General features: G+C 34.5%; 1 protein-coding gene across 10 annotated transcripts in view; it reads right to left on the reverse strand.

The window, feature by feature from the left end:
- Window positions 1-5,570: 5,570 nt before the first annotated feature.
- Slc38a9 (solute carrier family 38 member 9) overlaps window positions 5,571-17,778 on the reverse strand; it is a 102,312-nt gene continuing 90,104 nt past the window's right edge. For all 10 annotated transcript variants that reach the window (XM_013152891.3, XM_063258151.1, XM_013152892.3 and 7 more), the window contains 4 exons: window positions 14,954-15,067; window positions 12,469-12,617; window positions 7,533-7,622; window positions 5,571-6,328 (listed from right to left, as the gene is read on the reverse strand). In XM_013152891.3, coding sequence (XP_013008345.1) covers window positions 6,163-6,328; window positions 7,533-7,622; window positions 12,469-12,617; window positions 14,954-15,067 — 519 coding nt within the window. In that variant the 3' untranslated portion in view covers window positions 5,571-6,162. The remainder of the gene's footprint in view (window positions 6,329-7,532; window positions 7,623-12,468; window positions 12,618-14,953; window positions 15,068-17,778) is intronic.

Here is a 17,778-nt window from a genome sequence, read left to right on the forward strand (position 1 = left end):
CTTGGGGGAGAGCTAAAGGAAGAAAACCTAGAGAGACAGCTCCTTCTCATCCCTAGCTCATCCCTGTACTGTGCTGTTTGAGGCAAGCAGAGAGAATGGAGACATTTTCAATCTTTTAAAAAGATACAACCTTGGGGCTGGGGATATAGTTCAGTGGTACAGTGCTTGCCTGGAAAGCGCCAGGTCATGAGTTTGAGATTCCTGGTAAAAAAAAAAAAAAGGAAAGGAAAAAAAAAAGATACAGCCTTACTTTAACTTTAATGTCCTAAGAGGACTGTCACTGTAGGTCTCATTAACGTAATGTAATGTATGTCTTTTTAAAAGATCAGAACACTAGGGATGTCTCCTCATGGCCTGATGTGAGACACAGGTACAGTCACCTGAGTAGTTTGACAATGTCAAAGATGAAACCTAGTTTCTTCCTGAACAAAGGCCAGTACTAAAGGCAATAGCATTTCCCAGAAAAATTGAATCAAACAAAATCCTAGAGATGTTTTTCTTCAAAAAGTTGATTTAATTTCTTTTCTATAAAAAACAAATCACATTTCAGAGAATATTGTTTAGATTATGAGGTTCCCGTCAGTGCTGTTTTGCAATTATGTGTTTATATAATCTTTAGCGGAGTTGGCAGTTGACTGTAAAACTGGGCCTAGCCAGGCTATTTTGTCTGCATGTGGGGGATTAATTTCACTTTGGATCACAAACTAATGTAATGTACTGTTTAGCCATCAGCTGGATTTGAAAGTGATTTTAGGCGTTTGAATTGGGATGAAACTGAGTTATGAACAAAGCAAAAACACAAACAAACAAAAAACACTACCTGTTGCCCCATTCTAAAAAGTAGTAAGTTAGTACTTTATAAAGAAAATATGTGGCATTAATATTTCTATTATCAATGAACTCAAACATTTGACACTCTGAATAATGATATCTGATAGAAATAGAGTTTCTAGAGAGAATTTTTTGTTTGTTTTGTTTTTTAGTGCTGGGAATATAATCCTACACTTGACATACCCTAGACAAGTACACAACCACTAAACCACATATATTCCTAGCTAAAATAAAATTATAGAATATATTTGTATCACCCAAATGTATCATTATTTCTTCTATTAATCAACTGTGCTTTTTGTCTATAACTCATAGAAGTAATTCACTGTGCTAAAAATGCAAAGAGAATAATAGCATAAAGCAAGTTAATTGGGTGTGGTGGTGCATGTCTATAATCTAGCTACTAAAGGGGCAAGTTCAAAACCAACCTGAGCAGCTTAGGGAAAACTTGTCTGAAAAAAATTTAAGGGACTGAATAGAGTGATAGAGCGTGCCCCTGGGTTCGATCCCCAGTATTGAAAAAACAAAACAAAAAAAGAGGAAGAAGAATTAGAAGCAGCAGTAGTAGCAGTTTTAAGAATATCTCATAAAACTTGTCTTAGAAGAAATTTACCCACATAAAAGCATATGGCAGGTATGGCAGCACATGACTGAAATACCAGTTACTTGGGAGGCTGAGGCAGGAAGAAGATTACAATTTATCAAAATTTGTCTCAAAAAAATTAAAAAGGAACCAAATGTGGTTGAACATATTTGTAACCCCAGAACTCAGGAGGCTGAGATAGAAGGATTGCCATGAGTTTGAAGCCAGGATGGGCTACAATGTGACTGCATGGCCAGTCTGGTTATACAGCGAGACCTTGTCTCAAAAGAAAAAAAAAGGAGGGGGCAGGAAGGTAGCTCAGCACTCTCTCTAATGAACAAAACATGCTTAACATGCATAATTCCATCTACTCGCAAGTGTATCAAATATTTAAGTTTTGGACAGTTATTAGGCATAGCCTGAAAATGGATCTTTGCTGCTTTATAATTCACCATCCTTTCCTAGTCTTTCAGAACTCCAATTGAAAGTGAGCTCTTTCTCTAACAGTCCTCAGCATAAAGTGTCATACTGCTAATTGTGCACATAGTTTCTTTACCAGACTGAAAGTTATTTTTAGTAATGAATGATGTTTTATACATATTTGTCTTTTTCCAAGCAATGAGCACTGCAGTTTATTCAGTTATTTACAGACATAGATAAATCAAAACAAAAATTTTTCCTAATGAATACCAAGTAGAAAGGGAAAACTCTAACAACAGTAACTGAAAAGTATTTGCAAAATATACTTAATTGTAAATAAAGTATTTCTCTTTAACATAGTTTCTTTTTTTTTTTTTTTTTTGTCTGTACTGGGGATCAAACTCACAACTGCCTGCTTGCAAGGCAGGTGCTTATGCCGCTGAACTAAATCCCCAGCCCCAACATAGTTTCTTTTTGTGGACAAATTTATTCTATAATCCTATGTATTTTTTGAGTGTGCTGATATAATTGATTTTGGATAATTATCAATAAATAATTGATAATTGTCATGTGATCTGAATAAACTCATATCTCCTCAGGAGACGCAGAGAGAGAGAGGGGGAGAGAGAGAGAGAAAGAGAGAGAGAGAGAGAGAGAGAGAGAGAGAGAGAGAGAGAATGAATGAATGAATTCTCTGACCATGTCAAATGACAAGCCAAAGGAATTAATCTCCCCAAAACAAACTTCAGAAGGCAAAGGTATTCAACATATGCCGAACATTATTTTAGAAGTTCTGCATCAAGCCTTTAAAAGAAAACAAAAGCAAAGATCTTATGTTGTTTTTTTTGGTCTTTTTCGTTTTTATCGGTACCAGGGATCGAACTCACAACTGCCTGCTTGCAAGGCAGGAGCTTATGCCGCTGAGCTAAATCCCCAGCCCCTCTTATGTTGTTTTGAATCTGGAAAATAACACATTCATTCTCATATTTCCACTGTTAAATGAGCAAAATACCAAAATACCTCAAATCTTTTGCATGTCTTGAAGCATCAATTCATTAATGAAGAGACAATGAAAACTCTCTAGAAAAAACAGCAACAACAAAACTCAACCAAATCAAATTAAAAAAAACTAAAACAAAACATACAGATTAAGTTTAGAAGATCTCTCAAAGAATCTAGCTGTGAATTTTAGGTGTCTTAAAAGAACAAGAGTCTAAAGTTATAAAGTTCCAGAGACTCTCAAGCACGAAGATACTTCCCTATTCAAAGAGAGATTAACACAGGGGTCGAGACATCCAACAGAATTTTTCAATTAACCTAACTTTCTCTCTTTGTCTTTCTTTTCCTTCCTTCTTTCCTTCTTCCCTCCCTCCTTTGCTTCCTTTCTTCCTTGTCTCATTCATTCATTCAACATAACTTTTGCCAGCAGGAAGAATTTTTTGCTAGGAAGAATTTTCGAGATCATCTCCATAATAAAGGTAACTAAAGTTAATCCACTAATAATGACTAAGGTTTGTGTGAGATCGGCTTTAAAATACTTCAGTAGAAAAAGAAAGAAAAAAGCATAGATGAAGCAAATGCAGGATAGCTTTATAATTATTAAAAGTAAAGGTGAGTACATGAGGGTTTGTCATAGTATTCTCTCTACTTTTGTTTGTGCTTGAGATTTGTGTTTTTTTTTTTTTAAAGCGCTTTAGGAATCCCCTGAAAAAAGATTAGAATATATAAGGAATTTTAAAAAGTAAGCTCTTCCAAATACAACATCCAACCAGAAACTGTACAATGAAATGAATATTCACTTCTCAGAAGAAATACAAATGGCCAATAAATAAAGAAATGTTCAACATCAGTGGCCATTTGAGAAATGTAAACTGAAACAACCCTACAATTCCATCTTACTCCCAAAAGAAAGGTGATCAAGAAATCAACCAACGGGGCTGAGAGTTTAGCTCAGTGGCCTAAGGGTTTAGCTTATGTTTGCAAGTATGAGGTCCTGAGTTTGATTCCTGGTACAAGAAATAAAGCAATAACAAATGCAAGTTAGGTTGCAGGGGAGAGGAAGAAACTGTTTTTACACTGTTGATGGGAATGTAAGCTAGTACAACTATTAAAGAAATCAGTAAAGTTTCCTTAAAACACTAAAAATAGAAATCCCTATGGCTCAGCTATCTGCCCAAAACAGTTAAAAGTCATACTACAGTGATACATGCGTATCCATGTTTATAGCAGCACAATTTATAATAACTAAATCTTGGAAACAATCTATATACTATCAATAGGTGAATGGATACTGAAAATGTGGTATTTATACACAATGGAGTACTATTCTGCCATAAAGATAAATGAGTCATTTGCAGGACAATGAATGTACCTTGAGACCATAATGTTAAGTGACATAAATTAGACACATGTTTAAATATCACATGGTTTCTCTTATACTAGAAACCTAAAATATAAATAAAAATCAAAATAAAAAAATAGATAATAGAAAGTAAGGAGATCTCCTTCAAATGGGAAGTAGAGTAAGAGATGGAGGGAGGAAGGAAAGAAGGAAAGGAAAAGGGATTAAAAAATAAAATTGAAGAAAAAATGGAAATAGGGCTTTCACAGATGGGAAGGGGAATAAGAGTTGGAGGATGCAGGGAGGGATAAGGGGAAGACAATGAAGAAGGAACTAAAACATCTTACATACAAACTCTTACAATAAATGTAATAACTATGTACTGCCAAACATTTACTAATAAAAATTTTAAAGAATGAAATTAAAAAAAAAGAGCTTTAGGAAGTACAGCTCATCATCAGTACAGACCTACAGGTTTAGGAAGAGGATAGAAAGCTGTGGTGAAAGACAGGTTTACCTGAGCATGGTGGCACATGCTTGTAATTCTAGCGCTCCAGATGCTGAGGCAGGATTTGAGGCAAGCCTGGGGTACACAGTGAATTCAAGGCCCTGTCTCAAACAAAGAAATAAATACCACACACACACACACACACACCACACACACACATTACCACCACAACAAAAACCAAAAACAAAACTGAAAGACAGGAAGGCCCAAATTTAAATCTACCTTTCCCTACTAGATAGATAGGAACCATTTCACTCATCTTTCTCAAAGAAAGGAAATTATACAAATCTACCCACTGTCCTAGGATATGGAATCTGCATCAATACAATACGTGTTTTAACTTTAGCCTAAAATTAGAGAACTCTACAGGCTGGTAGTTGATAGTCCTATGCAGAACACAGAGATTGCATTACATGCATTTAGAAATTTGGTAGAAAAAGCAGGAGAGCATTAATTCCAAGAATTCAGTTTCTCTTATTATTTTCGTACATCTAAGTTTTTCTTGTGGAGGTGGAACTTTGCTTACTAGTTACAGAAGTAAACTCCTTTTACAGAGATCATACACAAGCTAAAGGAATCTTCCCTCTGGCAAATAAACCACTCTCTGGCCTAAAGGATTCATAATATATTGGGTGTCTCACCCTTGCTGGCCCCTTCTCCACTCCTTTTCTCCCCTTCAGGACCTCAACTGGTCATCTCTGCCCATGCTTTCTCCATTGTCCCTCTCATGGCAGCCTATGCAATACACATGGATCCAAAGAGCAAAGGAGTCTCCTGGGTCTCTGAGGACAGTCATTCTTGTTCCTATGCAAACTCTGGGATAGGGAACTATAATTTTAACCTAAGTTAATGAGAACAGACTAGAAATAAAAGAGGAGTCAGCAACAAACTCTCTTACTTTGTTTATTTTGCATACATTTCTGATCATAATGCCCATACTGATACTATTTTTAACTTTTCTTCTTCAAACAGATTAAAGACCATTTAAAAATTCATTCTATTAACACTGATACCTTGGAAACTAAAAACGAGGTATTTGGTTTACTGTCCTAAACAGTAGAAGTGTAGGCCAACTGCAAATATGTTAAAAAAAATAGAAGTACACTGAAACATGAAACAGAAACACAATCTAGCAATAAGCTGCCGTGACACCCTGAGAATCCTTATTGTAGTCAAAATAAATCCATCTACCTTGTTTCTAAAAGCAAGCCCACTATGATTTTTCCTACATTTCTACACAGAAAAGACAAATGAGAACAAAGAAATGAGTAAATATAAGAAAGGTAGAGACTAAGATCATTCTTATTGCCCTTTTTTCCCACTCTAATAAAAAAATAATTATCAATGGTCTATTTCCTTTGCTTTCGAATTATCTTAGGAAAACATTCAGGATTATAGCACATCAGGTCTTACAATTGAGTTTATGTAGGAGTATTTTCAAGGCTCAAAATACCATGACAGATCTTGAGAAAACAGTTTTCACATAAAAAACTGAAAAATTAGGTTAGCCAGGCCCAAAATGATGATACAAATGTGAAAGATTAATCTAGGCCATGTCAGACGTTCTTCCCGGCGTAGGGAAATTATATAGATGAGAGATGGATATATGAATACAAAAGCCAGACCGCATGCTGCTCCTGAATATCTGTAAAATAAAAGCTTTGAAGGTTAATATTCATCTTGCATTTTAAAATTTATAATAAAGGTACATCTAGTATAATTTAAATTGTTCTCAGACTCATATTGCAACAAAATTACTTTCAATTTACTTTTGCTAATATTTGGGTTTAAATTTTATATTACTTGTTAATATAGAATATTATTTCCTGTTCATCTTTTCCACATCTGCTTGACAGGGAGTTTTATTCATCCTTCATATCTCCATAGTTCCTTTGCATCCCAGTGGTTGTAGATACTTACTCAGAAACATCTGGACATGGGTTTCCTATCTTTGATCTGAATAAACTAAACTAATTACACATTCTGAGTTTGTGAGAGAGTGCTAGCATCTGTTTAAGAATAAGAACAGATGAGGGCCCTTATGCCATTCAGCATAATTCTTTTTTCTTTTTTTCATAATTCTTAAAGATAACAACAAGAATACCTCAACATGAGACTGTGACAGAGAAACAGGCACTTTCTTTTTCCTTTCCTAGTTTTCTGGAGAAATAGTACAGCAGGAACTTCTAAGTCCATTATATTCAGTAGGTATCAGATCCTTCTAGTTTCTCTTTACTTTTTTGGGTAAGGGTGATTCAACCCTGCTGTCTACATTAACAAAGAAGGGAAATCAAGTCATTCTGAATCCCGGTTTCCCATGAGAATCTGAGGTCACAACTTTATTCCTACCTTTTCAACCTGTCTTAATTTTTTAAGGGGAAGGTTATTAATCGATGAGCCATCTGAGATCTAATCTCTCACATTCTTACTGCAACTGACAGTAAAATACATTTTTAAATGGAAATGGATTAAGGAAAATAGGACATAGCCTTGACATAAAAAGGACCTTCTAGGTACTCCCAAGAGAGTTATATATCTTATTTTCAATAAAGAAAAAGGAACACACAGTGGAATATAATCACACACACACACACACACACACACACACACACACACACACACGGGAGAGAGAAGCAACTGGAGCTAAGGGATAATGGAGCTTTTTAAAGTCAATTCTTTACAGAATAAATAAATGGAATTTAATGAGCATTTCAGTTGATACTAGGGAATTACATTTGAACACTACCAGTTTAAAAAACAGGAATTTCATATAATTAAAACAATAACAATGAAAACAGCAATACAAAAAGACCAATATACAAATGGGTACAATTTCTTACTGGCAGTACCTTATGATCCCTCCTATGTTTGGGTAGAAACAGGCCATGATCACACCAGCTCCCACAATGATTATATTAAGAACGAGCACGTGGAAAATGCTAGAAGATGAGAACAGAGTTTAAAGGAAAGAAAAAATTATAAAATAGGCAAACTATAACTATTAATATGAGATTAAAATTCATTCTTAGGGGCTGCAGATTTAGCTCAGCGGCATAAGCGCCTGCCTTGCAAGCAGGCGATCGTGAGTTCGATCCCCGGTACCGATGATAAAAAAAAAATAATAACAATAATTCATTCTTAATAGCTTTAAAATGAGTGTTTATTTCTGCCAGTAAAATCACAGCAAAAACAGGAGGCAATCATGGTCCTCAATGCTGATCATGAGACAGTGAAACTGGCCTTTTTGTCTTTTTTGAGACAGGGTCTCGCTATGCAGTTCAGGCTGGCCTTGAGCTCACTTTGTAGCCCAGGCTGGTCTCGAACTTGTAAGGATCCTCCCGAGTGCTGAGATTACAGGCATGAGCCACCACGCCCAGCCGAAACTGGCCTTTTAAAGCAATTATATAAAAAGGCTAAATGCTACAGGCACAAAATAGTTCTATATACCAGAATCCACATTCTTTGAGCCACTTGGATTATCCTGAGAACATAAGCCAAACAATGAAAAAAGCTATTAACCTAAAAATATTTATGGAAAACAATTTACCGAAAGAATACCATACGATTATTAAATCTATCATTAATACTTAAATGACATTCTTTTTTTGTTTGTTTGTTTGGTACTAGGGATAAACATTACAACCTTGTGCTTGACAGGCAGATACTTGTGCTGTTGAGCTATATCCCCAGCTAAATTATTACTTAAATGATAAAAGAAATTCATCTAAGCAATTTTGAAAAAAATCTACCTAGCTATTAAGCATATGTGAAAATCCAAAAACATTTGAAAAAAATTAGAAGGAAATACACTTTTGTAGTAGTGACTGGATTATGACTTGGGATTACAGGTAATTTTGCCACTTTTCTATATTTAACAATATTTCTAAAGTATTTATATTTATAATAAAAATAATTTTTTATTAAGGGAAAGACAAAATGGACAGGTTTTTTTTTTTTTAGACTGACTCAAAACTATTCACTATTTATCATGAGTAGAATATTTGCTAAATATTTTAACAATTCAAGATTTGGGAATCAGTTTTGGATAGAAATAAAGATAAATGTAAATAGATACTGATGCTCAAGAAATAATTCCATTTATCCTCAAAATGATTTTCAAAAGTCAAATGTATGTCAAAGCAAGCTTTTGGCCCAAATTATCAAAGGTTTTATTATTAAAACCTTTATTATTATTATTATTATTAAAACCAGATAAAGATGAAAGAGGGTTAAAGATAAAATTATTTATACAAATAAGCACCGAGCTATATATACATCTTCATAAATTGCAGAGATGCTTGGCTTCAAGATCTTACTATTTATCAAGACTTCAATTTTCAAATTACTTCATAACTTTGAGACATTGGCTACTTCTGTATTATAAAAGGGAAAAACTTTGGGTACTTTCCAAAGTAGTAGTTCTCAAAATATGCTCAAATATGAGCACGAAGTCCAAGGGTTTCCCAATATTCTTTCAAGAAGTCTTTGGGATAAAAAATTATTTTAATAATAATAATAATAATATAAAACATAATTTTCTTGGCAAAAGCAATGTTAGTAAAACTGCTGATCCCTTATTGTGGATGGAGTTAACTGCATGTATCCGAACTATGTAACATAGTCTTTACAGCAAAATACTCTTAAGAAGATTTTCTTAATTAAAAAATGTCCCTGAAACCTGAGGTACAGCTCAGTGGTACAGTGTACTCAGCATGTGAGAGGCTGTAGGTGGAATCATATACACATACATAAAAAGTCCCTGATAAAGAAGTAAAACTTAGTTTTACTAAACTTTATGCTTTGAATATATATCTTTTTAATATTCTATGTGACCAAAAGGGAAATACCTAATAAAGATTATACAATAAAATGCACTGGCCATTTTGAGGCAAAGCACTTTCACAGTACAGCTGGGGGCCGGTCTAGTTATGACATATAATGCTATATTTTTACTTGAAATGCAGACAAGCAATGATTATCAAAACTTGGGTGTTTGGTAGACATTTTCTTTTTTGTTTTTGGTTTTTGAGTCAGGGGCTCACTATGTAGTTCAGGCTGGCCTTGAAATCACTATGTATCCCAGGATGGCTCTGAACATGCAGAGACTCTCCTGCCTTAGCCGCCTAGCTGCTGGGATTATAGGCATGTGCCACCACACCAGGTTGCCATTTTCTTTAAAATGCATGATAATGAGCTTGTCACTTCCAGGAAAATCACTGATGGAATTTGTTAACATTTGATAACATTTGAGCTTTCAAATAAGTAGAATTTTGGAGAACTTGCATTTGCTACTCTAAACTTGATAGTTTTCCTATACTCAAAACTTTTATGATGAAATTGGTGGTGTGATATTAATGACTGTAGGCTTTGATGACAAACAATGAAGTCTCTTAATATTCAGTGGATCTGGACTGGGGATTTAGCTCAGCGGCATAAACGCCTGCCTTGCAAGCACGTGGTGGGGAGTTCAGTCCCTGGTACTGGTGCGGATCTAAAGAAATCAGTGAACCAATATTGACCCACCATACTGTTATAAAAAAAAATAATGCATAAGGGTTAAAGAACCAAGCAGACTAATAAGTTTGTAACCAAGTTTCATATTATATACTGTAACCACTAAGAAACTATTAGTTGTCAAATTTTGGCACAGTATCAAAAAGGAATATCCATAATTATCTGAAAGGGCTATTAAAAGTATCCTTTCTTTTTTTCTGATTTTAAAAACCTATTTAAATGAAAACAACATAGAATAATAGCCAATGCAAAAACAGAGAACCTAAATTTCTAATAGAAAGCAGACACTAGAATTTTAAGTGAAAAATAAATTTTTTTGACTTTTTTTTTTGAGACAGGGTTTCACTATGTAGTACAGGTTGGCCTTAAACTTGCTTATGTAGCCCAGGTTGGCAGTCAATTTACAGTGATCTTCCTGCCTCAGCTTCTCAAGTACTAGTATTACAGGCATGTAATCCAAACCCAGTAAAAAACAACTTTTTGGCAGTAGTTATTTCTCAAAAAATGTTATTCATTTAAAAAGGAATTTTGTTTTTTAAAAAGATGGTCTTGTTTTCTTGCCTATGTTGTCCAGGGTGCCTTGAATTCAAGATTCTCCTGCTCCCAACTACTGTGAACTATAGGCATGTGCCATTTTGCCTGGTTTTATTACTCATCTTTAAAGAAATTAATGCTTTAAAATTCTCAGTTTTATTTTCTCCCATGTTAAATACTTACACCTGCAACAACTACAGATCTTGGGAGTTCATCAATAAATTTAAGCAGCAAAAGGGGACTAAAACTTATATTCCAAGATATGCCAAGTAGAGTATTTGTACTTATAGGGTAAATGATAGTGTAGAGAAATAAAATGTAAACACAAAAGGGAAATCCTATTTTCCAAAAAGAAGAAGAAGAAGAAGAAAAAAAGAAATCTTTAACAGTCATCCTTCTGCAAAATAAAGATAGAAAACAGGAGCACTGTATTTGCTTAGAAATTTTTCATATATGACTTCACTGAATTTATTTTGGTAAATACAATTATAGAACAGAGCACAAACACAACAAGAGTTTTGTATTTACTGAACTCTAGTCTTCTAGATTAGAACTGTATAAATACTAGACTAACTCTATCCATTACTGCTGTTACCAATGTAGGAGATCTGGCAACTCTTAATTTTTGCTTGGTTTTGGTTTGCCAACATACTTGTAAATAAATTTACTGTGGGGATTCCATCAGTTTACTTTAAACAAAAAGTGATCAAGACCACTTTTTTTTTTTTTTTTTTGGACCAGAGATTAAACTCACGTCCTTGCATTTGCTAGGCAGGCACTTACACCGCTGAGCTAAATCCCTGGCCTCAAAAGTATTTCTTTAGAGCTGAGAGTGGTGGAGCACACCTGTAATTCTAGCACCCAGGAGGCTGAGACAGGAAGATTGTTGCAAATTCAAAACCAGCCTGGGCTACAATGTGAGCTCAAGGCCAGCCTGAACTGCGTATGGAGACCCTGCCTCAAAAAGACAAAAACAAATAACAGTAACAACAACAATAACAAAAACAAGACTTGTTTAGTTCATTGCTATAAATGCAACTTCCCCCAAATTCAAAAGTTTTCTTCTGTTTAAGTAATTTATTCCCAATAAAGAAGGATTAGTTATTTTTCACTAAGATGAACATACAATAAAATTTAATTTAAAAGTAGTATCAACTAGGCACCCTCACAGAACATCTTAGAAATATACAGAAATTTCTCCTAGATGAGGGAAACTAGCTTTGAACAGAGTTCAAAAGGGACTAACAGTTCTTCAATGTCCAGAGTAATTACCATGATAATTTAAACTTGTTTTATATCAAATAAGAATTTAAACACATTATATACCATTATATACCTCTTTTACTTCTAAACAAATGATCATATAAGTAAAACTGCATAAATATTAATAAACACACAAGTACTAATGACCAGCAATTAAAAGTGTTGCTTTTCAGTAGCTCACATGCCAACATGGGTACTACCAAATACTTAGTAATGTGTAGATTAATAGCAAGCAAATAATAAGATAAATAAGACTAGTATCAGAACTAAGGGAATAAACTAAGTCATTCTGGATAAAGGAGTGGCTTCTATATTTAAAGCTCTTCTAGGAAAGAAACACCAGTGATCTATCCTTAGTAACTATTTTCATTAGACAAATTTTTATAGCAAAAGGATCAGTCATACTTTAAACTGACCTGTTTGCACAGTCATTTGTTGCTTGGCATATCCTACTGGTCAAGAGAAAACTCTTACCTAGGGTAAATGTCACCAAAGACATGGCCCAACAGCTGGACCCGAGCCAAGTAGCCTAAAAGTGGGTAGACAGTCATCATCTGGAACAGCAGGAATATCCTTGCAATGAAGGATAGGATGTCATTGCTAGGGAAGTTGTCTAAAAAATTCTAAATCAAGAAAGATAATGAGGTAATGTTAAAAATCAAATTTAATGTAAGGTTCATAAAATGGAATGTCTTCTACTTATTTTTAACACAGGTAGTACTCAAATTGTATATGAACTGATTACTATTTTTCAATGAAGTACAGTAACTGAAAGTGTTTGCAAACTTTTAAGGAAATTTAACATTGCTATATTGTTTATTTTGTTTTACAAAAGTACTAGGCTGCAACTGATCTGACATTAAAACAACAAAGAAAAAATTTTAAAAATATACTACAGATAGACAAAAGCACTGTCCTATAAGGTTCAAATAGGATGCCCAAATTTGTTTTTAATATTCTTAAATTGCAAATTAAATTTGCTATTTTATCCTTATTAGTTCTCTTGGTTTTCTTCCTCTGAAGCACTGTAACACTTTCAAAGTAAATATTACAGAATAAGGTAAGATTATATCTATCACTTAGTATTTTATTGTATAGCCTATCAATAACAAGAATTTATTTCTGCATTCTTTCATAATGCTTTTTTCGGTTTTAGTTTGGTAATCTCTTTAAAAAGTTAATTGCTCTGAATTTTAACGCCAGGCATGGTGGTATACACCCATAATCCTAGTACTTGGTAGGCTGACGCAGAAGGAGAAGAATTTGAGGTCAACCTGGGCTACACAGGGGTTCAAAACTAGCTTGAACTATGTAGCAAGACTGTCTCAGAAAACCAAAATCAAAACCAAACCAAAAATACACATAAAAATACACACAAAGCAAGACAAGCCCCTTTCTCTTCTGAAGTGCAAGAATGGTGGTACATGCCTGTAATCCCAGCACTTGGGAGGCCGAGGCAGGAGGATTGCTACGAATTTCAGGTCAACCTGAACAACACAGTGAGATTGTGTGTCAAAAGACCAAAACTACTTTTTTTCCTGTTTCTAGTACAATACTCCAAGCAAGAGGGCTTTAAATAGGATTGTTCATGTAAGGGAAATTCTTCACAAACATTTGGCTGTCAAGCAACCTCTAGAATTAAGGGAATCAAGAGAACAAGAACATTTCAAACTATCACGACAACAATGATCTCTCTTACAGAGATGAAAATACTATTAATACTATTCTGCTGAAATAAACCTTATAATTCTGCTTAAATTATATCCTAGATTCTTTTAGAGCAATTTTTTTTATTATTTTATTTTATTGGTACATATTTATAGTACACAAATGATTACATTCCTCATGTAGAGCTGGTTCATGTACCTAATGTGTTTTTATTCTTCTTTTCATTCCCTCCCTCTCCTTTCATTTCTTGGTCCTCTTTTTTTTGCAGATCTGTCTCCCTGTTTCTTACTAAGGCAATTTCTTTTGACTAGGAAATCACTTATGAAATACTGTTTTTCATCAGAAATTTTTCAGTCACATTACTCTATTATTCCCAAGTTTTGATTAATTGAATACAAATATTTTACTTATGGCAACTTTTTGGTAAAAGATTTTCTTTGTAGTATTGGAGATTGAGCTATGGAGCCTTCAAACTAAACTACACAACCAGCCCTTTAAAAATTTTTTTGAGACAGTCTTGTTAAGTATCAAAGATCCCTACCTCTGCCCCAGCCTTCTAGAGAGCTCAGTGCATAGGCATATGGTACCATACCCAGCAAGGTTTTTCTTTTGTATTCATTCTTCTGTGTGCTATTCCTCTCTGTCTGTCTGTCTCTCATTTTTGTTTTGAGACAGGTTCTCCCTCTGTAGTACAGATCGGTCTGGGATTTGCTATGTTGCCCCAGCTGACCTCAAACTTGAGAACCATATGCCTCAGTCTCTAAATGCTGAGATTACAGGATTGTGCCATCATGCTTGGCTCTGTCCCTTTTTCAAACAGCCAAATACGTTGTCTTTGTTTTGCTGATACTCTGTATCTAAGTGGGAGTCAGATCTATTGTTAGTAATAGACAAACAATAGTTTATCCAGGGCATTTTCAGATCTGGGCTTTGGAAAACAAGAGATTTTAAGTGGATCCAAGGTGAATGTTTTATAAATTCACAAGACTTGCTGATAATTGTTCTTACACAAAGAGAAATACACATACATGATAGCGGTCATGTGAGCACACAATGTGCCTAGTATTCAAAGCACATCTAAAATTCAAACAGTGTATGTATTATAAAATTTAATAGAAAAAGAAATAAACTCAGAAAGGATAGAGAAGGTGCCAAAATTCCTGCACTTCAAATAGATGGCAGAGATTTATTTAAACCCAGGCTTGTCTGCTATTACATCTGCCTGTTGTCATCTTGTGTTTATAACTATGAAGTTATAAACAATCACACAGAGAGGATACACAGCACTTACCTGCTCAATACAATCTTTGGATAATGGTGGTGAAGGAAATGAAGCAAAAACCAGGATTCCAATATAGAGGTAAGTTAATGTCACCAGCATATAAGCAATGCACAAATCTCTTACCTATAAATACAAAATAAAGTTCCTACAATATGAAGAAATTTGTGGCAAGTCTAATACTGAATAAAACTGAAAATACTAAATTTATCTTTCTAATCCTGTGTATATATGTATCTTTCCACCCAATCTTTTCATAGAAAGTAACTAAAACAAAACCCACATACTTTACAATTATCATGCCAATTTTTTAAAAACTAGTCTGAAGTATGTTGACTAAGCTACCTGTTGGCAGACTTAGAAAGCTAACATAAACTGTGGCTTAACATCATTGAAATTCTGATTTAATTCCAAAAGGTAATTTATTTATCAAATTTTAAAATATTTAACTATAGTAACAAGGCTAAGGGACAACAACAAAGTAAGTATAAGCCACCTTCATTAGGACCACGAGTTTAAAAAAATTTTTCCTTTTAGTAAATTAAATCATCAAAGTTATGCATAGATCACAAGGGAGTAGAACACATAAAAACAAGTTTAATAAAAGAGAGCTAATTAAAGAGCATTCAACAAGTAAGTGTTAAGGACAAGCTTAATAAACCTAAACAGTAAACAGAAGGAAATCAAAAGGCAGCTGTTCAAATAATTGCACAATGTTATTACTGGAATCAGTAAACAAACATAGAACATTAAATAAAGTGGAATGCTTCTTCCAACTGCAGCTCCCACCCTCCAAGATAGTGAGTGCAGCCAGCTGTCAGATCCAAACAGAACAGATTCCCCAGCCTGCAGGCTCTCTCCATCAGCACTGACGGTTACAGTCAAACAATTAGTACAACTAAATTGTGTGTGGCAATAAGCCTATTCATTTTTCACTTTAAATACAGATTACCTTGAAAGCTAAGAAAATAGATTAAAAATTATATACCAATTTTTAAAAAGTTCAATAACAGTGAGAATGTTTGGACATCTGGAATTAGGAAACATTTGTAATTTTCTAGATAAGTTTTTCTCCCTAAATGGGCTAAAGCATAGTCAAGTTTTATAAACTTGAACTGCTATAAATTCCATTAAAAAGCACTTGGGAGGCTGAGGCAGAAGAATCACTGCCAGTTCAAGGCCAGCCTGGGGTACATAGTGAGTTCAAGTCCCGTCTAAACTACATAGTGAAATCATGTCTGCAAAAAAACTAACCAATCAACCAACCAGTTAAAGAGCAAGTAACCACATACAAGAAATCTTTGTCAGGATTACATTAGCCTGAAAACAAAGCATACCCTTAATTGGATGGGTAAATTTATGAAGCTGAAGGATTATGAAGATTGGTTCCACCTGCTAGAAGAGCTTATTATTGAGGGTTGAAGGAAAGGAAGATGATCAAACCTCCAGAGGGAGGTTCAAAAATTTTCTTCTTTAATTCATGAAGCTATAGGGCCTATGGCAGGATAGATATCAGTTATCCATAGGGTAGCCTTAAACTTTTGTGTGGGAAAACAGAAATGAACCAGGTAACACCTGGGTTTCCTGTCAAGGGGTAAGTCGCCGTCCATAATGGTGTCTGAAAGTCATTCTACCCTCAACCTACTCAAGCCACTGAAAAACAAAGGTGGCCTTGTTAAAAAAAAAAAAAAAAGAATCTTGGGAGGTAAAACAGTTGTGACAAACAGCTATATACTGTATAAGAAGAGGGACACTCATCATTTCATGGACAGTCTTTGTGTATTACCTGGTCACCATTTTATTTTGGTCTGACTTCTTGCAAAAAAAAAAAAAAAAAAAAAAGGTGTTCTTCAAAGTACACTTTAGAGGGAAAAGTTTTTTTATTTAAAAAATTTTTTGTTTTTGTTTTTTGAGACAGAGTTCCCTATGTAGTCCAGGCTGGCCTTGAATTTACAATCATCCTCCTGCCTCAGTTTCCTGAGTGCTGCAATTACAAGTGAGTGCTAGGAGTACAGGTGAGTACCACCATGCCTGGCTCTCTGGGGGAGATCAAATGAAGACAAAAAGATGCAAAGACTAAGGTAGGAGGGCTTCTCAGTTAAGACAGATTCCCCTTTTGCTTTCCTGTTCTGATGATACTATATACATATCTTAAATATGGCAACTACTACACTGTGCTGTAACTATCAATCTTTATTATAAAAGTAATCCATGTTAACAGTACAAAAGTCCTCAGATGGACAGAAAAATGTCCTCTGGCCCTCAAACAATACTCAAGTTTACCAGTCCTCAGATACTTTTTTTGAGACAGGGTATCTCACTATATAGTTTGGGCTGGCCTTGAACTCACTGTGATTCTCCTGCTTCAGCCTTCTGTGTACTGGGATTGCAGATATGCACCACTATGCTCAGCTATTGGTATTTTTTTTTTTTTTTTTTTTTTTTAGCTATTGGTATTTTAAGCTTGTCCAAACCACTTTACTATGAGTCCTCACTTTACTTGAGGACAGGGACTTTGGTTTTTTCATTTTTATATCCCCTAGGATAACACCTAGCACATAAAAGAAACTTAGTATGATAAATATAATAAACACATTGGTTTAATTTATTAATTGTTTCTAGATGCTGCATTCTGTGTTAAGCATATTATATATTTCTTTTCTTTTTATTTTTGGAGGGTACCAGGGATTGAACTCATGACCTCACGCTTGGTTATACAGCTGAGCTAAATCCCCAGCTACATATATTTCATTTCATAATTTCTTCATTTCATGGATAAGCAAGTTAACGATAGCAAACTTATAAAACCTGTTCATGGTAATATGAATAGCTGGTGA

The sequence above is a fragment of the Cavia porcellus genome, unplaced genomic scaffold, assembly GCF_034190915.1.
Source record: "Cavia porcellus strain 051 isolate PalLab524CR breed Dunkin Hartley unplaced genomic scaffold, mCavPor4.1 scaffold_11, whole genome shotgun sequence".
NCBI lineage: Eukaryota > Metazoa > Chordata > Mammalia > Rodentia > Caviidae > Cavia > Cavia porcellus.